Source organism: Podarcis pityusensis, assembly GCF_964106645.2.
Source record: "Podarcis pityusensis genome assembly, chromosome: 11".
NCBI lineage: Eukaryota > Metazoa > Chordata > Lepidosauria > Squamata > Lacertidae > Podarcis > Podarcis pityusensis.
In genome coordinates, this window is record NC_138036.1 from 53,003,615 (window position 1) to 53,028,964 (window position 25,350).

The 25,350-nt window shown below is 42.5% G+C and overlaps 2 protein-coding genes across 5 annotated transcripts in view; one reads left to right on the forward strand and one right to left on the reverse strand.

Annotated features, from left to right (window-relative positions):
• LOC308458119 (kelch domain-containing protein 3-like) overlaps positions 1-6,497 on the reverse strand; it is an 80,336-nt gene extending 73,839 nt beyond the window's left edge. Inside the window, exons 1-5 of one of the 3 annotated variants that reach the window (XM_080972832.1) lie at positions 6,304-6,497; positions 4,730-4,801; positions 3,552-3,624; positions 3,134-3,176; positions 1,207-1,285 (exon numbers count right to left, since the gene is read on the reverse strand). In XM_080972832.1, coding sequence (XP_080828958.1) covers positions 1,207-1,285; positions 3,134-3,176; positions 3,552-3,624; positions 4,730-4,791 — 257 coding nt within the window. In that variant the 5' untranslated portion in view covers positions 4,792-4,801; positions 6,304-6,497. The remainder of the gene's footprint in view (positions 1-1,206; positions 1,286-3,133; positions 3,177-3,551; positions 3,625-4,729; positions 4,802-6,303) is intronic. The other 2 variants (XM_080972833.1, XM_080972834.1) reach the window with 2 other exon arrangements.
• An 8,969-nt stretch (positions 6,498-15,466) lies between these two features.
• The window catches only part of MFSD14B (major facilitator superfamily domain containing 14B), a 44,298-nt gene continuing 34,414 nt past the window's right edge, over positions 15,467-25,350 (forward strand). The window contains exons 1-2 of one of the 2 annotated variants that reach the window (XR_013977179.1): positions 15,467-15,895; positions 22,920-23,012. Coding sequence is in view for 1 of the 2 variants with exons in the window: in XM_080972825.1 (XP_080828951.1) it covers positions 15,695-15,895; positions 22,920-23,012 (294 nt within the window). In the remaining variant the exon portion in view is untranslated. The remainder of the gene's footprint in view (positions 15,896-22,919; positions 23,013-25,350) is intronic. The other variant, XM_080972825.1, reaches the window with a different exon arrangement.

Here is a 25,350-nt window from a genome sequence, read left to right on the forward strand (position 1 = left end):
GGGTCACCCCAAATTCACCATCAGATCACATAGCATGTCCATGGCTACAGCTTGCACCAAAAAAATCACGCACCCACTGTTGCCTGGGACTGCAGTGGTGCAAAAACGTGGTTACAAAGCATGGATCCACATGGATTCTCAGGATTTTTGCATTGGGCTACCTCAAACTCACCGTCATATCACATGCCTGTGGCCACAGCATGAACCACAAAAATCATACATCCACTGTTTCGTTTAGAATATTTTTTTCTTGTTTTCCTCCTCTAAAAACTATGTGCGTGTTATGGTTGGGTGCGTGTTATAGAGCGAAAAATACGGTACATTCCACCAAGCACTGCCCACCAGTGGATGGAAAACATCTGCATAGTTTCTGGAGGCACTGGCATTGAAACTGCTTGTGTGAGAGCACAAACACAAACATGGAAACAGCGAGCCACATCTGTATTAATGCCACAGTGAAGACATAGCTGGAGTGCATTTAATAATACCCCAAAGGCATCCACTAAGGGAGCACAGCAAAGGGACTGAGAGGATTAAAGCAATCACTGCCAAGCTTATCTGAAACAGGATACAGGTGAAAGAAGCAGCACCTCTAGGGCTACTAGAAAATGGAAATCAGGAAACCAAGTGAGGATTAAACAGCAAAAATCCGACCAGAGAAGATGAGCATCACGCCTGTAAATGTGCTCTCTAAATACATCTCTCACTACCAAAAACGTAGCTATAGGCTTTCTTTTGTTATAAAGTTAAAACAAAAACATGAGCACCATGTTTATGTTACTGAATTTATTGTACTGGTTGACTCTGGGTGCAAGCTGGATATGACAGCTTTGTCTGTTACGTGAAGTGCACGGCTAACACTAATTGAGCATTTTCATCTTCATAACTGCTAAACACAAAGCTCTGGATTTTGGTCATCGGTTTTCTCTCAGATTTGTCAATTCTCAGATGCTCACAAATTAATAATAATATATGCTTGGTGGTAGTTGGGTTTTCTTATGGCTGTGCAGAGTGATTAATCACTGTAAGTATTTGCGTCTCAATCAGATGCACATTTACATGGGCGGCAGGCTCTTAATTCCAATATATTTCCTTCCACATACGCTCGCTTAGGTCAGAGAATAGGCCCACCTTCTTGTCATTTCAGCGATCGACATAAAAGTACTAGAAATAACCAGCGTTTATTTTGCTGAATTGTTAGCTTACCAAAGTGAATGACCTTCTCTTGCACAAGGAATGTGGCCACCTTGTGGTATCCTTTCCCATGTCAAATCAGTGGAAGTAACTAAAAATGAATGAACTTGAGATGATCGGTATGTTTACACACATACACAAATATATATCTATACATCCATACAGTGTTTCGGTTTCAGAACATACTGGTTAAAGATACAAATGTTAACCAGAAGGTTGGTGGTTCGAGTTCGCCCAGGGATGGCTGTGGGCAGGATTCCGAATCCAACCTCTACAATTCTCTGATTCTACAAGCATCTATTTTAATGTGCAGGCAATTTTAGTTATTTCTGCCATTGTTTCGGGGGTATTGCGGTGGCGGTGGCAGAGATGACAAGATGAGACCATTCCCATTTTGCCTCAGGTGGTGAAATGGGACAGGTTACCCCAGGTAGCGGGACGCGGGTAGCGCTGTGTGTTAAACCACAGAGCCTAGGACTTGCCAATCAGAAGGTCGGCGGTTCAAATCCCCGCGACGGAGTGAGCTCCCATTGCTCGGTCCCTGCTCCTGCCAACCTAGCAGTTTGAAAGCACGTCAAAGTGCAAGTAGATAAATAGGTACCGCTCCCGCAGGAAGGTAAACAGCATTTCCGTGCGCTGCTCTGGTTCGCCAGAAGCGGCTTAGTCATGCTGGCCTCATGACCCAGAAGCTGTACGCTGGCTCCTTCGGCCAATAAAGCGAGATGAGTGCCGCAACCCCAGAGTCGGCCACGACCAGACCTAATGCTCAGGGGTCCCTTTACCTTTACCCCAGGTATCAGCAGTGCATCTGATGGCAGTGCTTTGAATTGCTTAAAGCTAAACTTGGATCTTATCCATTAGAACTACTCCCTGCAGCAAGTTTTCTAAAGTTAACATCAAAACGTCAGCAATTGCTCTCAGGTTTATACGTCTCTTTTAAAATCTTTATTCCCATAATTCTCTCATATTGTCTAATACCTCTAAGCAAGACTTCTAAGATCAGTATGAAAAGTAACAGGAGAATAGGCATCCTTGCCATGTCCTCTTCTGTATATCACAGCATCAAGTCAAATCTCCACTAACCACTATCTGTGCTGTCTGTGATGTATAAATTGATTTCACCCATTTAATAACATTATTTCCAAAGTTCATTTCTTGCAAAACTTAAAAAAAAAAAAAATCCCAGTTCAGGTTGTCCAAGGCCTTTTCTGCATCAAAAAAATATTATAGCAGCTTGCTTTTTCATTATGATTCAAATATTCAAGATGTCTAATGCAGGCATAGGCAAACTCCAGCCCTCCAGATGTTTTGGAACTACAATTCCCATCATTACTAGCTAACAGGACCAGTGGTCAGGGATGATGGGAGTTGTAGTCCCAAAACATCTGGAGGGCCAGAGTTTGCCTATGCCTGGTCTAATGCATTTCTTACATTGTCTCTTAACTGTCTTTTAAGCAAAAACCCACGCTGAATTGCTTAAAGCTAAACTTGGAGATGAGATGTAAGGCCAGCGGAATGACTATTTCTATAGGAAATACTGTGAATATGCAGAGTACATATGTGTGTGGCTCAAAAAATAAAAAGGTATGTTTATGAAAATCACAAAACCTGTGAGTGAGTGATCACATTTGCACCTAACAGTTCTGCCTATGCCTTATTGACCAAAAAACTGGACCACAGAAGGTGCATTCATACCAGGGGAAAAGATAACTTTGTTGTTGTACAGCTGTTCAAACTAGCCTGGGAAGAGAGGAAAAAACCCTCTAACCTTAATCCTTCTAGTCTCATTGTTTGCAATACACTTCCACAATTTTATAGTGATAAGCCTTTTTTTGCATTACAAATGACTGGTCTATTATAGTGAAATATGTGCCAATCCAAAGGGAGGAATAAACCCACGGAAAAAGCTGCCTGCTAGAAAAGATTAATAGTATCTCACTTGTCAACATGTAGAAGTCATTGAAATATGTTGGCTGATCATCCTAGGAGAGAAAGAGAAAGAGAGATTGAAGCTGATATCTTTATTTACAGGGCATCAATATTGTCATCTAGATAAGGAACGCTTTTAAAATTACATTCAGGTTTAAGCTATCTCAAGTGACTACCAGTAGAAATAATAGCTAAACAGTTACCCGGAGAGAATCTGCAGGCATGTCTCCACAATGCACATTAGTAGACAATGACTGGAATGCAGTGATTCTTCAGTAAGTACTTGTGTACAGTGGGAAATTGCGAAGATTTAAAGCAAACAGCAAGAGTACAAGAGGCATGCCATTTATTATACTCCCAACAACAGCAAAATGTCAAACGGTAATGAAATTAACAAAGGACAGCAAACATCAACTTGTGGTACTTACAGACGTATCATTAAAGGAACAGCCTCCAAATATAAATGCTATATTTCCTGCGATTGCCAATGCATGTCCGTGTCTACAGAGCAACATGAAATAATGGTAAATGAATTTGGATGCAGCAATAACAGTGAATCTTTCCCCCCTTGCTCAGAGGAGAGGCCAGCCTTACTGTGGGAGCCTATTTATACAGCTCCTTACTCAGAGTATAATATGGGTATTAATATGAGAGAGCAAGCTAGCAGTTTCTCATGACCTGAAGCCGACGCAGCCTGGGACAAACGAAGCTTATCCACAAAATCTGTCAGAGAACAACCCCTTCACTTAAAAAAGAAAAGGGTGGAAAAAGAAAAAGAAACCAGTTCTGTGAAATATGTAGAGGGATTATCTGTAGTTTTCCACTTTGATGTCATTATTGGAACAGGGATGATGACTGCTTCTGTGATGCAATCCCTACACACACACACACACACACACACACACACACACACACACACACATTTAGTTTTTTAAATTTTGAAATTTACAAACAATTGTCAAACAAGCAAAATAAAAACAGAATTCTGTAGATTCCCCTGGACTTCCCGCCACCCCTTTGTGGATTCCTCCTGCAACTTCTCTATTAATCCAAATCTTTTAAGTCTCCATTACAACCATAGTTCTACGTTATGCTGCAAGTATCATTCCAACCCTACTAATAATTTTAATTGTTTACAGTGATTTTTAAGGTAAATTATATATTTCCCCCATTCCTTATTCAAAGTTTGGTCTTCCTGGTTTCTGATTCTTCAGGTCATATTATGCATGACAGCTGCTGCCTTTCATGGTGTGCTTTTTAAAACAATGTTTGGCAAATATGTGATGTGATAAAAAACAAAGGAAGAAAATGGTAAAACTGACCGAGAAAAATCTAGACATCACTGTTTAGTATCTCAAAAGTTTTGCTATGGACCATAAATAGCCCCCTTAGTTTAACTATGCACATATTCATAATAAATACTCAGAACTTCAGTATATATCTCATCTGGAACTTATCCTGCTACTATTTAATGTTAAGTGGTATCACAAGCCAATTCAACACAATAAATGTAAATAATAACTGATGTTCTTTAGACAAAAAAAATATGCAACAATCTGCAACAATTATGTTTCATTATGATACCAGTTTTACCATTATCCCATACCTAGGACTTGGAGCGTCCCCAATCACTTCTTTTGTAATCCAGTGTCCACTTGCTAATGCCATCTTGGAACTACTGAAAAAACATGTATTCAGAAAAAAGAGGTATGAATTGTCTTGAGAGTATAGTAGGTTAAAAAAAAAAAGTTTACAGGTAGATATTTATTATGGGATCCAACAGTACAAGTGGAAATCTACTCCAGAGCTGTCCCTCCACCCCAATTTTTAGGGGTGCCTCCAGCCTGCCACTATTTTGCGGGATTCATGTGCAAACGGGAATTTTAAGTTTACGTACTTAAAGTGGATTAAAGAACTCTGTCAATCTAGCATAACAAATCCACTTAAAAACACACACACAATCAGACTTACTGTAGTTTGGAAAGTGACTGGGAAATGCATTGAAAACAGTGGGATGGACAAATGACTAACAGGAAGAGTTTAAACTAAGGTTACCAGATTTTTTTTCAATGAATCCGTGGACACTTAATTAATTAATTAATTAATTACATACTACATGTTCGGGACGCTGATGCTGCAGCTTCTTACCTAGGCTTCTATTTCCTTTCTCCATGAGCCTGGGCAGCCCCTGAGTTGTTGGTTCTTCGTTGGGGGGGGGGAGCGGTGTGTGGTGTATCAGGCATGGAAGGCGGAGAAGGAGGGCCAAGAGCGGCAGCGAGGCTCGGGCAGCGCGATGCCTCCCTTCCCATCGGAGCAGCCCCAATCCCATCCCTACTTGTGTGCAAGCAGGAGTGGGCGGGGATCCCTCAGCTGGGAAGGGAGGCTTCCCGTTGCCTGAGAGATCCCTGCCCCCTCCTGCTTGCATGCAAGCTCTGATAGGCAGCGTGAAGCCTCCCTTCACACCTGAGAGATCCCCGCCCCGCTCCTGCTTGCACGCAAGTACGAGTTGGGAGGCTGCTCCGATAGGCAGCATGAAGCCTCCCTTCACAGCTTAGTTGCTGGGGTCAGGGTAGGTGGAGGCAGCCCGGAAGCTGCATCTTCGAGCCTCTGCACCACCATCATATGGGGACTTCCAAGCAGCTCCTGAAGCCAGCCAGAGCCAACCGCTCCAGGTTGCTGAGACTGCCGCTGCTGCATTTCCCGGGGACATTAGATGAAATCCGGGGACGGAATTTGTCTGGGGACTTATTTCCAAATCCCGGGACTGTCCCCAGGAAACGTGGACGTCTGGTAACCCTAGTTTAAACACTCTGAAAGCAATTCGGGAAGGACGCAGGAAGGATACTTAGTCCTATAACTGTCCTGCAAGCAAATCAGAATAAAGACTCAGTAAAGACTGTCTGTATACAGTGTACTATACATGTTAACTTTGTGCAAGCAGATCAGGATGAATACACAGGTTGCATGGAGAAGCTTTTAGAGAAAGCAAACGGCTGCAATAAGAAAGGGAATCTGGGTAACACTCAGTTGCATTTGCAGAAGTCCCTCTGGATTTCAATCTGTAAAGAGCCTAATAGTTCTGCTAATTGGCTGTTGCTTGGAAGGGGGGAAAAAAAGTTCAAGTCATTACAAAGCATGAATAAGAACTGACTTCCTTTCTTCTCCCCATGCTCCACTCACCTGTGGTTCCTTAATCTTTCATCAGGAGCACCGGAAATAGGTATCTGCAAGCTCTATGTATGCCGCCAGATATTAATTTCTAGTCTGCTTTATTCGCCAGCTTTATCTAGTTCTCTGCCTTGCTTGACATCAGTTGCTATGACACTGTGGTACACAGAAAGAAACACACACCTCACAGTTGCCTTTCTGACTCCACATTATTTCCGGGTTACCTGGAGCCATGGCAACTTAAACAGAACCTTCCCATACTGTATATTCCGGCCACACAATGTAAAAAACTCACGTCATTTTATCTCCAGTACAGGAACCACCTGTTACATCTCTGCATGGCAGGCTGCCATAAAAGCCACAGTACTTTGCTAAAGGTGCTGGAAATGATATTTTTGCGAGGTAGGAACTCCAATTCCCAGGATTCTTTGAGGGAAGTCATGTGGTTTCAATGTGCATGGAACAAGCTTTAAATATATACAGTGGTACCTCAGGTTAAGAACAGGTTAATTCATTCTGGAGGTCCGTTCTTAACCTGAAACTGTTCTTAACCTGAGGTCCCACTTTAGCTAATGGGGCCTCCCACTGCCGCCGTGCCACCGGAGCACGATTTCTGTTCTCATCCTGAAGCAAAGTTCTTAACCCGAGGTGCTATTTCTGGGTTAGCGGAGTCTGTAACCTGAAGCGTCTGTAACCCGAGGTACCACTGTAGTGCAGATCTGGGTAATCAGAACAGGAAATGGGTCTAGGAGTCCAGTTTTTATACCCTTCTGGACAAAGGCCACAAAGGAAAATTCAGTATTGATGGGATCAAAGGGGGTGATGAAAGAGATGACCGAGTGGGAGTTGTGGGGTCAGGAAGATGGGATGTTCTTTTGTGGAGACAGGTTGTCGTATTCACTTTCTAGCTAGTCTGATTAGATCTAAGTACGAACAATGTACTTCTCTCTTACTGAAGCAATGCATTTCCTGGCGGGCCAGGATGTGGTTTTCTTTTTGTGGAGACAGGTGGTGTTAACATCACTCTTCAGCTAGTCTGATTAGCTCTAGATTGGAACAATGGGCTGCTCTCCTGACTATTGCAATTATTTTTTCCATCACATTGATTGAATTGTGAAAAGTCAAGCCCTGTGCATATGAGTTGGGACATAATCTCCATCAAAGTGACTATTATTATTAGTTATTTTTGTTGTTTAATTCTCTAAGCTTTATTTGTTTTTGCACATTTTGGCCAGTAGGAATAACATAGGTAAAGGTAAAGGGACCCTTGACCATTAGGTCCAGTCGTGGCTGACTCTGGGGTTGTGGCACTCATCTCGCTTTATTGGCCAAGGGAGCCAGCGTACAGCTTCCGGGTCATGTGGCCGGCATGACTAAGCCGCTTCTGGCGAACCAGAGCATCACACGGAAACGCCGTTTACCTTCCCGCCAGAACGGTACCTATTTATCTACTTGCACTTTGACGTGCTTTTGAACTGCTAGGTTGGCAGGAGCAGGGACCGAGCAAAGGGAGCTCACCCTGTCGCGGGGATTTGAACCGCCGACCTTCTGATCAGCAAGTCCTAGGCTCTGTGGTTTAACCCACAGCGCCACCCGTGTCCCATGAATAACATAGCATTGATTAAAATCACATTTTGCTTAAGGTAAGTCAAGTGAGTTATGCCATTGACGGCAAAGCATAATTTTCCAACTACTACTCTTCCAAGTAGATGTGGGCTCTGTGCATGTGTGTCTTCTTCTTAACGTAAGGCGGCAGTCAGCACTGCTCCACCAGCTGTCACTGCAGCATTGGTAGCAACGGACAGCCCAACAGCACCGACTGACTGAAGCGCGGCAACAGCGCTCCCAGCTGCTGCTCCTTCACCATTGGCGATGGCCGCTGCTGACATCATTTTTGCAGCCAGAGCCAGCTGCAATTCCAGCTCCAGTGAAACCTGCTGCTCCCAGTGCTGCTGGGACAGCAATTGTGGCCACTGCCAAGCCGGCTACACCTCCCAAAACTGTAGTTACTAGATCAACCATGCTGGCTTCCTAAAGACCCACTCCTCTTCTTGCGTATCTCAAAGTGACCCATTTAACTACTTATTTTATCAGGCCTCTTGCACCCTCTTTATAATTTTTATTGATTTTTTCTGTATTTCATCATAATTCCATAGACATATTCACAACTTATATTGTTTGCTCACATTGAGCCTTGACTTCCTTCCGTCTTTCTTTCTGGCATCCCTATAGCATTTGACATACCTATCGCATTCTCATGGTCACTTCTTTATCATATAATAACATGAAGAAATCACATTCTTACTTATAAATCAATCATAATTCCTCATTACAAAACATATCACATTAATGCTACAAACATTTTCATATAAGTACAATTTTCTTTCAGGTAATAAATAAATTTGCTCCAGTCCTTTTGGTATTTTTTTTGGGGTCAGTTCCTAATTCTCCCCGTCAGCTTCGCCAGCTCCACAAATTCTACCATCTTAGTTCTCCAATCTTCCAATGTAGGGAGTTCCTGCTGTTTCCACCTTTGTGCCGTTGTGGCATACATAAATAAATTTATATCTTTTTAATGAATTTCTTCATTAATTATTCCTAATAAATATGCCTCTGGTTTTTTATCAAAATTGTATTTTAGTATCTTTTTTAATTCATTATAGATAATATCCCAGAAAGCCTTAATGTTAGTGCAAGTCCACCACATATGCAGGAAGTTTCCTTCCTTTGCCCTGCATTTCCAGCATAATTTGTCCTGGCACCTGTACATTTTTGCAAGCTTACTCGGGGTGATGTACCAATGGTACATCATTTTCTTTAAGTTCTCCTGGAGAGCCATGCATGCTGTGAATTTAGTTGTTTTATTCCACATTACTTCCCATCTTTCAAAATCAATATTATGTCCCAGGTCTTGTGCCCATCTTATCATTACACTTTTCACCTCCTCATCTTTAGTATTCCATTCTAATAGCACTTTATAACAAGCCATTTTTTATTGGTTTGTAAACAAATATTAATACCACAGAACACTTAGCCAGCAGTACAGCCAGCAGTACTAACTGTCTTTGTTTATCCATTGTCACTAGACATACACTTGCACATTCAATATTCAAACATAATACTTAATGTAAACCCTTCACTGAAATATTGAACGGTTGGTATAACAAGGTCTTGAGTTGGGTCATTAACATACTTAAAGGGGTCCATGTTTCTAGGACGGTGTCTCTAATTGTTATGCCTTTTTTTGCCCTCCTGTGTCTGGTGAAACACTCAGACATTGCTGTATCCCAGATCTTATTTCCCCATATGTGGAGGGGTATTTCAGTCTGGTTTTTCTGTTGCTAAGCTACTGCTAATCGTGCTGCGGTCAGTACGAAGCCTCTGTGGTGCAGGGTGGAGCCCAAGTCTATATCCAAAGATAGTAGGGCTAAGAATTGGAGAAAGGGGTTGGCCTGTAATTGCAGATATAATGGAGAAGGCTCTACTCCAAAAGTTTAACATGGGGGCTGTAATGTACTGAAGTTCTCACCCTGGGCCAGCAGGGGGATACTGTAGATAGTTATGCAAATAAGGGATCGAAAGTGAAATTCAGTGATTGGATAGTTTTAGAAAATTGTTACAGTTACGTTGTTCTGGAGCTCTATATAAGCAGGCTGACTGAACCCTTCAGTTCAGTTCTGTTCTGGCCCGTGAATAAACAAGAGCTGTTTGAAGAATCGCTGTGTCATCTGATATATTCACCCACAACTTAACAGGGGCATTCCCACCAAACATGACTAAATGAACTAAGCCTTCCATAGCCCTTCCAACATAAAGGGAAAAGGGAGAGATTAATTTTTGCCAGTGTCCAGTGCGATCGGAGAATGACTTTGAGTAATGCCTCCTATAACGCAGGAGAGATCGTTTTGAGGAGGGTGGGAGAGGTCCAGATGCCCTCCCATTTGTGATATTCAATTAGGTGGCCTAAATCTGATTCCCATATAATTCAAAGGCCTCTGGCACCCCCTGCTTCATGATCTCAAAGACTGCTGTATATTAGGGAAGCAGCACTTTTGTGTTTTATGTGATGGCCTGAATCATAGAGATTCAAACAAGGTACCGTATTTTTTGCTCTGTAAAACGCACTTTTCCCCTCCTAAAAAGTAAGGGGAAATGTGTGTGCGTCTTATGGAGTGCAGGCTGTGCGGCTATGCCAGAAGCCAGAAAAGTGAGAGGGAGCACTACGCAGCGCTCCCTCTCGCTGTTCTGGCTTTGGGATAGCCCCCCGAAGCCTCCTCAGGGCAGCGGGTTAAGACTCCCCGCTGCCCTGTGGAGGCTTCACGTGGCTTTTGCGGCAGATGGGGGAAGGGACAGAGCACGGGGCTCTGTCCCTTCCCCCACCTCCCAGATAAGCCCCCAAGAGCCGCGCTCCCTTTAAAGAGTGAGCAGCTCTTGTGGGAGGTGGGGGAGGGACAGAGGGCAGCTTACCCACGCACAGCCTCTTCCGGGCAGGGGGAGCCTTCATCCCACTGCCTGGGAGAGGCTTCAGTGGCTATCCCAGAAGCCAGAACAGCAAGAGGCTATCCCAGAAGCCAGATTCCTCTTGCTGTTCTGGCTTTTGGGATTCAGAATATTTTTTTTCTTGTTTTCCTCCCCCCAAAACTAGGTGTGATAAGTCTGGTGCGTCCTATAGAGCGAAAAATATGGTACCTTTGGTGAGCTTGCAGAGGAAATCCCCCAAAATCCAGTTGTCCAGAGCGTAGTTTACTGCCCAGAAAGGAAGAGTGAGAACAAACAATATGTCCACAATAGCCATATTGCAGAGGCAGACATCAGTTATAGAATCAGACCTCTTACATAAAACAAATGTCATCACTACAAACATATATCCCACGATCCCCAGGACACAGATCAGGGAGTCAGCAATGGGAAGAAAGGCTTTCGTAAAGTTTCTGACTTCATCCTTGTCACATGGCATTGCAATCTCAGCATACAAATCGGAATAATCTGCGATGGTTGATTCTTCCTGAAAGGACAATGGATTCCGTTAAACTCACATTTCGGCAAGCTCTGGTTTAGGTAAGGAAAACTTTTGGTAAAAACATTTGGTCTTCATTTGTTTGGTTCTTAAATATACATTCTGAAGCAGGGGGAAATCCATGCTCCATAGGAAAGGCCTGGAATTCAGCAGGGGGGAGGATGTACTGTAGTGGGAATGGAGAATCACAAAAAATTAGGGCAGGGACAGAATTTCTTTGTTCTGGAGAGAGCAAGGTACATAGAATGGCACACATGTCTGTCTCAACCTATGACCCCAAAAAACTTCCTGTACGAGGCTCAACACACTCCCTCACTCCATCTGTTCTAGCAGAGAACTTGGGCTGGCAAGCTTGTCGTTCGGAATGTTGTCAATTCTGTTATAACACTGCTTAACTTCCAATTGGCTTCAATCTGCATAATTGCAAACATCCCTTCCCTGCTGTGGAAGGACATGTGGATCCAGAAATGGCCTCCACAGTCACTTACAGACTCACTGTTAAGACCGTGTTCATGGAAGACAATCTTACTCAGCTGCGAGTGATCACGAAAGAAGAAGGAGTTCTAGTTTCACTGTTGGGAGGCAGTATGCCTCTGAATATCAGTTACTGGGAATCACAAGGGGGGAGGATGCAGTTTCATTCAGCCTATTTCCCATAGGTATCTCATTGGCCACTGTGGGAACATGATCCTGGACCCAACAGGCTTGTGGCCTGATACAGTAGGGCTCTTTGTTGTTAAATGCAGATTATATATTTAAGGGAGTGTGGCGTTTGCCTATTCATTTAGAAAATGTTTTAACAGGTGGAAAAGATAGGGTTAAAAATATAGACCAATAGGAAAGCCAGAGGCAGAGCCTACCTGTGTATAAAAGGGCTTAGCCGAGGTTTGAATTAGTTGTTGTTGTTGTTAGTTGGTAGTTGGTTGGTTTTAGTGGGTTGGCTGGTTGGGAGAGGCAGTTGGAGAAGCAGTTGGTAATAGAGAGACAGTTAGGGCAGTGGGTTCTTGCGTGAGGGGAGGTAGAAGAGATAGAGAGAGGAAAATAAGACTAAGAAAGTAAAGAGTAACAATGTTTGGAATGCCATAAAAGTTTGTGACTGAAATAAAATACATTCTTCTCTATTAATTGAGAACCCGAGGCTGAAGTGATTTTACTGGGGAGGACCTGGTTGGTGGCAGCGGATTAGTGGTGTATGGGTCAATAGTCCGTGAGACGACCGGGGGCTCCGTATGAAAGCCACAGGGAGGAATAAACAACTACCTCTCACATTATCCTTAATCATTAGCCATTACTGGGAGGGGAGGGTATGCTGTTGGATTTGTAGATCCTGAACTCTTGGCATCGGTTAGCAGCTGCACTGGCCTCCCATCTGCTCTCAGGATGCTCTCCTTTACCCTCAGGTTGGTCATCTGCAAAAGACACTCTGTGCTCTGTTGGTCTGAAAGATCCCAAAGTTTCTGCATCCGATATGGATAGCACTTGCCTTGGCCTCAAGTCAGCTAAGCTCCCAGTATGTACACCTTCAGCATCATCATAGTCATCTGCAAAAGCCACTCTGTGCTCTGCTTGTTTGAATGATCCCAAAGTTCCCGCATCTGATACTGGTATCTCCTGCACTAGCCTCATATCAGCTCTGCCCTCAAGATGCTCTCTTTTATCTTCAGGTTGGTCATCTGTGAAAGCCACACTACGTTCGGCTGGTTTTGTAGGTTCTGGAGTTTCTGCATCTGATCTGGTTAGCACCTGCACTGGCCTCAAGTGAGTTACACTACCAAAGTGCACATGTACGTCATCATAATGGTCATCTGCAAAAGCCACTTTGCGCTCTCCTGACATTTCTGCATCTGATATGGGCAGCACCCATATCAGCTTCGGCTTCAACTCTTTTGTGGTATCAGGTTTCTTCTTCTTTGCCATCATATTCATTGACGAAAGCCACTACATCTTCTCTTCTATGGGGAATGCGTTCTGACTGTTTTGTAGATTCAAAAGTTTCGGCATCTGACATGGTTAGTTCCTTTTTTGGCCTCAAATCAATTTCACTTACAAATTTCTCTTCATCATCAGCCTCATATGTGTTTTGAAAAGCCAACACATCTTCTTTTTTGTAGGAAATGTATTCTGGATGTTTTATCAACCCACTTTCACTTTTAAATGATGTTTCTGGTGTGCTTAGCTCTTGCATGGGCATCAAATCTGTTTTTCTTTCAACCTGTTCTTGTGAGTCACTATCCAATGTCCCAGCGGAAGATTTTGGTTCTGCTTTTGTCAAAGGCCCTGTTGCATCTGACTTCATTATGCTTTTTAACAATTTCACACTGAATGATTTAATACTGAATCTTTTTGAATGACAAGATTGAGTCTCATCACCAGCATAAATTGTTTTTGTGTATGAGGAAGTTAGACTCTGAAAGAAAAGAAATACAGTAAAATTATTATAGGGACTTTTAATTTTTTAAAAATTAATTTCCTTTTTTTCTAATGAGAAATTGTTATAGGGACTTGATTGGATGAAGAATCTGATGCAAACAATATATGATCTTAAGAATTGTCTCTGACTTCATATACCCTGTCCCAAGAATCATCACTATTCTTAGAAATTAAGAAAGCTTCATCAAATTATATTGAAATCTAAACATTTGCCTATTAAATAACAAAATCCACAGAATCTTAATGAGAGGGCAGAGAGCAGGACCTGCATGTGTTATGCACTGCACCCTCAGTCAAGTTACTAGGTTTTCAAAATGTGACCATTCAGATCCAGAATTCTCATTTTCAATCATGGGACAGACTCAATGGGTCCATCTCTCCACAAGAACCTTGTTGCTCTAGCTCTTGACCTTTGTTGACCTTGGAAGATGACAGTCACATGAAAACCTTTTGCGTGTTAACTACACAATGCCATTCTGTTTATCTTCTCCCGCTTTCTGAGTCGGCAGAGGCTTAGGTTTCAGAATGTCTCTGAACTCCAGATTTGACGTTCCCAGGAAGACAGTTGATCCTTTTCATTTTCATTTATAAATTTATTTATTTGGTTTTTCAGATTAAAGTTTTACAACCAATATATCCATCATACAACATAAAAACCAAGATGCCAAAGAATCTCCTGGACTTTCCTGCTCCCCTTTGTAGGTCCTATTGTTAATCATTTCCTCCTGCATCTTTTATGATAATCCAAATCTTTTACATCTCCATTATGTCCAAAATTCACCATTATACTACAAGTGTTACTCCAATCCTACTAACAATTTTAGTTTCATTTATACAGTGGTACCTCGGGTTAAGTACTTAATTCGTTCCGGAGGTCCGTTCTTTACCTGAAACTGTTCTTAACCTGAAGCACCACTTTAGCTAATGGGGCCTCCTGCTGCCACTGCGCCGCAGGAGCATGATTTCTGTTCTCATCCTGAAGCAAAGTTCTTAACCTGAAGCACTATTTCTGGGTTAGCGGAGTATGTAACCTGAAGCGTATATAACCCAAGGTATCACTGTAATTTATCTTAAAAACCACTGTAATCCCCCCCCCCCATTCCTTATTAAAATCTTCCCAATTTCTGATTCTTCCGGTCATTTTAGCCATTTCGGCATAATCCCTCAACTTCCATCTGCCATTCTTCTTGGGCCGGGATTTTATCTTCTTTCCATCTCTGGGTTCCTTTTCAAATGCAATGCCTAACTTAACATTGGTGCTCCTTTTTTCACAAATACCGCTAGCGAAGATAGGAATATTACAACCAGCAATTTTAACAAATTATTAAACTCCAGCACTGGGTTCTTGGGCCTATTGAAAGAAAAAGGGTGCAAGAAATGGAAGGCCTTTCTTGGCTTAAAAAAACAAACAAAACCCGGATAAAAATGGATTTTTAAAATAGATAAAAATGATCCGAAGCAAAGGCCCTGGTAATTGAAGGCCTTCCATCCCCCGCCACGTGCATCCCCTTCGAAAGAAGGAAACCATAGCAACGGCCCTAACGCCCGCTCCGAGTCACGTGATCCCGGACGCTCGAACGGCGGAGCGAGCTGCACCAGAAAGTGCGTAAAGGAAATGTAGCGCAGATGCCCCGCCCACCCACCATATGCCCCCGCCTCCGTGTGTGACGCAGTTTCCGGTGGGAGGTCCCTGGGAGGAGGGAGGGAGGGAGGGAGGCCGGGTCACGTGGGGAGGGTTCTGTGAGGGGAGTAGCGAGGCGGAGCGAAGACGGAAAGCGGCAGCGGCAGCGTCGGCTCGAGGCTATTTCCCGGCGCGCGTTCCGTCCCTCCCGGCTTCCGTCCCTCCCTTCCTGGCCCCTCGCGACGGTGGCAGCAGATGAGGGAGCCGGCGGGAGGCCTCCCGGAGCCCCTGCCTCGCCGCCGCCTCCTCCTCCGGGGCGGCAAGATGGGAGCGGAATGAGCCCCGAGCCGGAGCCGCCGCCGCCTCCTCCTCCTCCTCCTCCGGCCCGGGAAGCGGAGGTGGTGGCCTTGACTGTGGCGGCCGTGGTGGACGGAGAAGCGGCGGCGGCGGCCGGAGCCGGCGGAGGGAAGCAGTGGGGCAGCCGCATCATGCTGGTGAGGAGGATCGGCCTCAAGCCGGGCGGAGGCGCCGCCGCGGTGAGTAGCCCGGGGAACAGGGCCCCTCTCCTCCCCTTCGCGCCTCTGCGCAATGCCCCGAAGCATCCTCGGAGGACTTCCTCGGGGGTCCCGGCCCCGGGAAGCGGACGCGCTGCGGGCCCGTCAGGCGCCGGGAGAGGCTCGAGGCATCTTCCTTCGCAGTCCGCGGGGTGGAGGTCGGGGGGCCGCCTCCTCGCTCGTCCGCATTTGTGTCTTTTTTTGCTCCCCGATCTGTTGGGCCTCGGTGGGCTCTGTGGTTAGGTCGGGCCAGAAAAACACGGGGGAGTAGTTGTTATTATTATTATTATTATTTTTATTATTAGGGAAACATGGGGGAGTTGTTATTTTTATTATTGAGGAAATATGGGGGAGTTGTTATTTTTATTATTGAGGAAACATGGGGGAGTTATTGGGGAAACGGGGGAGTTATTATTATTAGTAGGAGTTGTTATTATTCGGGAAACACGGGGGAGTTATTAATAGGAGTTATTATTATTATTTTTAGGGAAACATGGGGGAGTTGTTATTTTTATTATTGAGGAAACATGGGGGAGTTATTGGGGAAACGGGGGAGTTATTATTATTAGTAGGAGTTATTATTATTCGGGAAACACGGGGGAGTTATTATTAATAGGAGTCATTATTATTATTATTATTAGGGAAACACGGGGGAGTTGTTTTGACTGATTGATTGAATTTATATACCGCCCAATACCCAGAGGTCTCAGGGCGGTTCACAGAAAAGATCACAATATATAAACTCAAAATAAAATCAATAACCCAATAACACCCTCTCCCCCCAAAGGAGCCACATTTCTTGTAATTCAAAAGCCATTATATGTTGGGGGTAGGCTCAGCCCACTTTCATCCCCACTCCCTTCTTCACTCATTTTCTTCCTTCAAACCCTCTGCTTTGACTTCTCCCTGGCACTCCCATGTTCTTTCTTAAGGCTCACTTTGACTGAACTTCTTTGAAAATGGTTTATTATTTTTATTTATTGAATTTATATGCTGCCCTATGCCCGGATGTCTCAGGGCAGTTCACAGAAAAGATCACAATATATAAAGTAAAAATAAAAAACCTCAATAAACCTCCCCCCCCCAAGAGTCACATTTTAAAAGGGTATAGGTTTCCCCGGCTTGGATGCAAGGGATGAAGTGCACGCAAAAAACCCCCAAAAACCTTTCAGGTTTATACATTTCACTAATTTTACAATCATTTTAACATTTCAAAAATTGACTTCCTTCCCCCTCTTTCTGCAGTTCCTTAAATTTATTTTTAATATCTTCTGCATATCCAAATTAACTTAATTTGCTCATTTATTCCTATACTTTAAATATATACTCTTATGAAACTGCAGGTTATTACAATAATCCTGCCAATCTTCTTATTTGTTTACAATTTATCTGTAAATATTGAACAAATCATTTCCATTCTTTTGCAAAAAAAATAACAATTGTTATCTTGTAATTGTCATCCAGTAAGTTTCTCCCATTTTTGCATATTGCACAAGTTTTTGTACCCATTATTCCTTTACTATGACTTCTGCTTCTTTCCACTTTGGTGGCGAGTAACATTCTTGCCACTGGTAGTTGCATACTGTATATGAATAAGTTTCTATACAGTTTAGCTAGTTCTGTCCCTATAATTTCCAAAATAAAAGCTTCTGGTCCCCATCCCCCCAACATTATTTTAAACATCTTTTTCATTTCGTTATATATCATTTCCCCTTGAAAACTCATACCACAAGACTCCTTAATGCTCCTTTTTGTGCTATAAAATATTGTTGATCTCTGCATGGTGTTTTTCTTTCTTTCTTTCAATGTGTGCTTGGCTTGGGCTCTCCAGGCCTCACCCTTGATACAGGCTAAGTGAGTTCTTGTGTTTACACTATAGGGGTTGGCTACCTGCTGAAGTCTTTCAGGCAGGCGTGAGAAAAGGCCTTTTTTCAGTTTTTGCAACTCTTATATGATTCATTGTACTATTTGCTGCTTAAAAAATGCTATGCATTGGAGCCAGCTGGATTACTCCCTTTAAGTCTCAGCCCATGGACAATCCACTGCTACAGCTTGCAAATTATGCTAGAGTCTTCTACTCTTTCACAGTTTGTCCAATCTGTAATTTTTTCATTTATTTGAGCAATGGCGCTTTTAAAAAATTTGAGAATGCAAAATGTGCCTAACATATTTTGTGTTCTCAGTTATATGCTAGATGCTGTTCGTATCTTCCGAAGATAACACATTGACGTTATCTAGGAGTGGGCATGCAAAAATTCATTTGAAATGTAGGAGTTGAGCTGTCTCCCTGCACACATTGCTAGTAAACATTGAATGACCTGCCTGCTGGAGCTAATTCAAGTATCACTTGTGTAGTGTAGAGTGCACAAAAATAGCGTGTGCCTAACCTCTTATATGCAGTGTGACATGATGCTTGTGTTTGGATATACTGCAAGCCTTGGCACAAAGATTTGGCATGTCTTCATTCTAGCACTGTCCATATCTCATGTCAGGCTCTGGTGATTATGATGATGTATTCAGTTTATTAGTTGCTTTTTGCAATTTATTAGTAATTTGTTACATAAGCCTCTAGATGTCTTTTAAAAAAAACATAAGTTCAGAAAGAGCAATATGTTGCAATAAAAGCCATTCAGTAACCCACAGAACTATTGATTCAGCTGCTCAAACTTAGTATCTAAGCAGTTTATCTTTACTGGTAAAGCCATTACAGTGGTACCTCTGGTTCCACACGTTGCGGGTTACAAGCTCCACTAACCCGGAAGTCGCCGTTCCTGGTTGAGAACTTTGCCCTGGGAAGTGAGTGGAAATTGCGTGCCAGAGGCGCGCTTTTGCCCATGACGCCTCATCTTACGAGTGGTTTTCAATTACGAATGGACCTCCGGAACAGATTCTGTTCGTAACCAGAGGTACCACTGTATAGAATTAGCATTAGTTAGTCTTTCTTATTTATGGGAAAACTTGTAGCAATTGGCGCCCTTTTATCACATAGTATGCATGCAAATGACTTTGATCAGATCTATGCATGCAAACTTAACGTTGTATAATAGGAATACATTTTGCACCAAACTCATTAAATGGGCTACAGACAAACACAAGATACTCAAAAGTTGAAGAAGAGGAAGTTGCACTTGCTGTACAGGCTGTTGATTAACCCAGGACCAGACTTGCCTCAGTGACAGCAAGCTAACCCAGTCATGGTGATCATCTGTGTGATGGGGCTGCCTCTAGCTATAAACACACCATATTCCACCACATCCTGTATGGCAGTACATAAATATTTCCCATCACTCACCATGTTCAAGTAAGGTTTGTGACAGCAGCCAAATCAGTATAACTAGTTTAATATTTTCAGTTAGAGTGGGTGTACTTTGGACATGGTTTATTGGAGTGAAATAAGTCGTACAGGGTACCTCACAGCCCTTTAAAGCTGTACCAGGTTCCCTGTTTGAGTCTTGCAACCTGCTCATGTAGAATGAATTGTTCCTTGGTTGGAATGGTTACTTTCAAAGTAGTTTAGGTACACAGGGTTCCCAAGTATATAAATTAAACCAGCTTGTGATTTTTCTAGTAAAACAGTTGTGCAAACCTTGTTTTATGTACAGTGGTACCTCAGGTTAAGTACTTAATTCGTTCCGGAGGTCCGTACTTAACCTGAAACTGTTCTTAACCTGAAGCACCACTTTAGCTAATGGGGCCTCCTGCTGTTGCCGCACCGCTGGAGCCCGATTTCTGTTCTCATCCTGAAGCAAAGTTCTTAACCTGAAGCACTATTTCTGGGTTAGCGGAGTCTGTAACCTGAAGCGTATGTAACCTGAAGCGTATGTAACCTGAGGTACCACTGTATTTTAGACAAATTTCCTGACCTCAAATTCAGGGTGAAAACCTCTAGGCAATATTTTTTAAACATCCTAGGGGAATGCTTCCCTTGTGTTCTTCAATAGGAGTTTTAGGGCAGGATTTTGTGGACCAGTGGCCCTCTTGAGCACTGGCTAGCATAATTAAGGGACAGGCAAAATTTTGTTCTGATACAAAGTATCCAGCACACCTGTTCTTACAACATTGTTTTATTCACCCGAATTCTGATGAGAAAATGTTGTCCCAAGCTTGTAGCTCATTTGTGCTTATGGATATCAAAGGATTCAGCTCCAGAGTGTTTACTAACATTGAAAAGAATGTCCAGAGTGGTTTTTCTTAAATATTTCGATGTTGTTTTTAATGTAATAAAAAAGACAATCAGTAGAGAGTGTGGAATTGAAAATGTAATGCATGAGGAAATAAACCAGTAGGTGAGGAACATGCAACTTCTATGTTTCAGGCAAACTGGGGGGGAAATAGTTTTTCTTGGTTACACTAATAAGTATTCTAGAGCAGTCTGTCCCCACTGGTATAAAAAATGTCTTACATTAGATCACTACCTTCTATTTGCATCTTATATCCATCGGAGGCACAAAGTGCAAAATCTCATCCTGTCATTTCCCCAATGAATGTCCATGTGAAATCTAACTATATAGTTCTTATTTCTTAGCTAACAGTATCTAATGACTATTTTTAAGTGATATAGGGAGTGTGACAGGTTAATTGAAAAGAAACCAGCAAGACAAACATCAGCCAGCTGAAATTGGACCGCTCTTCTTCTCTGCCATCCACTTTCTATATAGAATTCATAGAATCTTAGAGTTGGAAGGTACTCAAGGTTCAGCTAGTCCCAACTCCTGCAGTGCAGGAATCTCAGGTATAGCATCCAAGACAGATGGCCATCCAACATCCGCTTTAAAACCTCCAAGGACGGAGAGTCCACCACCTCTTGTGGGAGACCGTTCCACTGCTGAACAGTTCTTACTGTCAAAAATTTTTCTAGATGTTTAATTAGAATTTCCTTTCTTGTAACTTGAAGTCATTGGTTCAAGTCCTACCCTCTAGAGCAGGAGAAAACAAGCATGTTCCCTCTTACATGTGGCAGCCCTTAAGATATTTGAAGATGGCTATCATATCTCCTCTCAGTCTCTTATTTTCCAGGTTAAACGTTCCCAGATCCTTCAACCATTCCTCATAAGGCTTGATTTTAGAGAGGAAAGGGATTTGTCATCTTTTGGCAGAAACTTCTTTTGACTGACTATTTAGAGATAGTATATCATGTTCTAGTCTTGGGTGCGTTTCTTTTTCACCATTCAGTACTAGGAGGGGGGATTTGAGCAAAATGTATGGGGGAAAGGGGAGTGAAAGGGACAAGGAAGTGTTAGTAGAAAGGAATTTGTTTCCTTTATACAGTGGTACCTCAGGTTACATATGCTTCAGGTTACATACGCCTCAGGTTACAGACTCCTCTAACCTAGAAATAGTACCCCGGGTTAAGAACTTTGCTTCAGGATGAGAACAGAAATCGCGGAAGGGAAGACAAATGGCAATGCAAATAAAGGAATGCGTACTGAAGGGTAAAAATGGATGATTACCAGAGAAGCTGAAGGAAGTCCAAAATTTGTATTTTGTTAAAATTAGGTAAAATTTGGATAAAATTCTATGATTATATTGAAAACTAATAAAAAATTATTATTAAAAAAAGAGAACAGAAATCGCACGGCGGCAGTGGGAGGCCCCATTAGCTAAGGTGGTGCTTCAGGTTAAGAACAGTTTCAGGTTAAGAACAGACCTCCAGAACGAATTAAGTTCTTAACCCGAGGTACCACTGTAATTGGCAGAAATTTCTTTTTCTGTCACCACTCTGGTGTTTCAGTACCAGCTTAAATAAACTGAAAGCTTAGTTAATTGAATTGATTGAACAATTGAACATAAAAATGTCTGCCATTGGCACACATACAAAAAAAAAATCTCTTAATGGCATAAGTTTTAATGAGTTATATAAGCTGAACCATTTAATTTTGTAAAAAGAAACCATATAGGTGGTTAGTAAGTCCACAGCATAGCTTTCTGTCATTTTTGCTGACTCCAGCATTCTGTGCACTCACAGGAGATTATTAAAACAATTCCATTTAATATTGTTGAGTAGCAGGAAACGTCACGAATGAAAGGAAACATTGTGGAAACTGTTGAAGTTCATAAGCAAATCTATATTCCTGTTTTGTAGGTGATTAGGGGGGAAAACTTTAGTTGGTGCTATTTCGAAGAGTAGAGTTGTACATAGTAAATGTATAAGTATCCATTAATTTATTTTCTGTTATTTGTTACATATATAGTCCACCTTTTCTCCAAAGATTTCAAAGAGGCTCTCTCTCTCTCCCCCACCCCCCGCCCAGCCTCTCCTTTTTATTACTGCAGTACACTGTGAGGTTGGGTAGGTCAAGGGACTCTGGGGTCACCTGGTGATGTTCATGGCAGATGGGGATTTAAACCTGAGTCTCCAAGCTCCTTGTTTACCACTTTTACCTGCTTCAGCACTCTAGCTCCCAGTTAAATTAATAACTCACTTGATTAAACTGCATACTCTGGGATGAAGGGAACAGTTCAGTGGAACTCCAGTAACTGTGTCAAGTATTACAGCCTGCATATTTTAAAATAATCTCCCAGTTTACACAGACAAGGTATCATTATGTGTGGGAGAAAACCCTCTGCAAAACGGAAACCCTTTCTTTTCACGTTCTTCCTCTTTCCCTGTGGATTTGTCATTCTGGCCGTTTTCAGACAGCACACAGCTTTTATTTCAGTTGGATTTTAATACCCTAGTTTAGTAAGTAAGCTTTTATATCTTTTAAGGATTTGTCTAACCCATGTTTAAAAATTGTTAACCTGCCTTGAACTCTCAGGATAGGCTTAATTAGAAATAATTTCAAGAGAAACATAGAATTGATGTACTACTGCTTCATTAATTGGCATGTACCCCACAGCAGTATTCTAGTTTAATGCGAGCTCTTAACTCCAATTGATTTGGCAAAACCCCCACTGGCCGTATGTTTAAATTAAAATAGAATGCCTTGTACCATTTAAAATGTTGTCAGAAGCAAGTTTCTAAGAGTTGTGCTCTATTAATATCACATTTCCCCCCCTTTAACAGCAAGGTATTGGTCGACCAAGTGTGTACCATGCAGTTATTGTCATCTTCCTGGAATTCTTTGCTTGGGGACTGCTTACAACTCCCATGCTCACAGTAAGTTTCCTAACCTGGGTGTTTTTGCTCAGAGCTGTGTAGTATTAATAAGTACTTTCAGAATTATATGTGTTTGCCTGTAATAATAATGGTCTACATTAAACAATGGTTTTTATTTCTAATTTCTGGTACTATACTTGGAGGTTAGAGTCCTGCTGTTACTTGGCTCATCTTCTTCCATAGCTGCCTCCTTCAGCTGCCATTACACCAGCAGGCCCTCTCCATTAAGTTGGCACAGGCTAAAGGTGGCTAATGTGTGGCCCTGCAGATGTTGGTGAACTAGAACTTCCACCATCCCTGGCTGTTGACTATGCTGGCTGGGGCTACTGGGAGTTTAGGTTCAGCAACATCTGTGTTGGGTTAACTGGACACCATAAGGGTTTCATTTCCTTCATGAGTGTAAATCACCCCATGGATGAGCTAATCACAGGTGCAAGGTTAACCAAGCCAGTTTCTTTGGTAACAGCCCAGTGCCATGACAGTATCTGTCATTAATGTGTCATTCTGTGAGTCTGCAGTTGGTAGTGTCTGTCTGTTAGTTAATTACTAACAATTACTTGTTCAGTGTTACGTTTTGAATTGCTGAACTTATTTAGAGCAATGGAGATACTTCATATTTGTACAGTAATACCTCTGCGAACGTCCGCCTCGTCTAGCATCCATTCCGGCAAAAATCCGTGGCAAATCCAGAAATACTGGAACGGGTTACTTGCGGGTTTGGTGCTCCCGCATGCACAGAAGCGCTAAATCACACTATGCGCAGAAGCACAAACTGCTCTGTGCGCAGATGTGGCACTTTGCCCCGCGTCTTTTTTGACTAGCGGCCGGGGCTGCAAAACGAGGTACGACTGTATGTATATATCAGTATCTGCAAAAGCCTAGAAGCTGTTTGCCTACCCATGACTTAGTCATTATGTAAGAGCTGTTATCTGAATCTGCTTAGTTTCTCTTTCCTGTCTTTTGCCTTTTATTGATTAATTTGTAAGCCATCATTTTAAATTATGAACCACCTTGAGTGCAGAAACATGTTGCATAAATATAGCAAATCAGTAGTAAATTGATATGATTGGCAAGAATGTAGGGAACGTTTTGAGTTGCCTCCCCACTCAAGTAGCAGAGTAAAATTCATCAATGAGCTTGAACTACAATATATATGGCTTGAACAGTGTTGCTCAGTGCTCTTTTTGACCCACCCTTTTCAGGCTTCCACTTTTCAGGGGATTAAATTAGCTATTCACAGTGAAAATCAATAAAGCATTGACTTTAAAATAGAGCCCAATGCACATTTTGCTAAATTTGCTGATGGCAATCAGGTCAAATGCTAAAAGATTGGCAGGCTCCCTTGCCAGGCCAAATCCCTAGTACAGTGCTGCACCTTTTTACTTCACTGGGCACAACCATTTTAATCTCAAACACCAATTGTACCTCTCTCTTGGTGGAAAAAATGAATTGCATTCCTCGTGGTTTAAATATGAATCTAGCAAGCATATTTCAGAAGTGTACACTATATTCTGTTTTTGTTTAACTAATCTAGAGCAGGGGTAGGGAACCTTTTTTGGCTTCACGGACCAGATCCTTATCAGGATCTGTCTCACGTACCAAATTTGTCAGGTGGGCAGGGCCTCTGAAGTCAGATCATACAGAAGCGGGGAGACTTGCAAAGGCCTCTGAGCTTAAATTCCTGGACCCTGATGGAAGAGAAGTTGTTAACCCCCCCCCCCCCTTTTAGCAGTGTATTGCAGGCACACCATGCATGAAAAAAGGAACCATGCCAAGTGCTTTTAGGGCAGCCTCTTTGCTTCTGATAGGAACACAGGGACTGTCTAAAAATTGCAAAGTGCCATTTGAAGCAACGTCCCACTACTTACGGGGAGGGGAGGCTGTTTGAAATGGTGCTTTGTTCTTCTCCTGTAAGCAGGTGGGAGTCCCCCATTGCAGCCCTGAGACCTCCGGGTATAGGGCGGTATATAAATTCAAATAATAATAATAATAATAATGGCCCCGCCTCCCTTCTCCCACTGATCAAATTGGCCTGCAGGCCAGGGGTTCCCTACCCTTCCCTAGAGCTCATGCAGATATATAGGTATAGACACACACACACACACACACATATACATACATATACATATCCCTACACCTTCACCTTCACCTATAAATCCTGATTTTCATACTTCTTGAATTCTTACTAAATTGGAAGACATCTTTGCTGGTCCAGTCTACCTTGCAAGTCTTGAATTTAGCATCTCCATATGGGCATATATGTGCAATGTTGTTATGTCAGTTATGTGCAACTTCTGGTACAATAGAAAGTGACTTGCAACCTCCTAAGCTTAAGAAA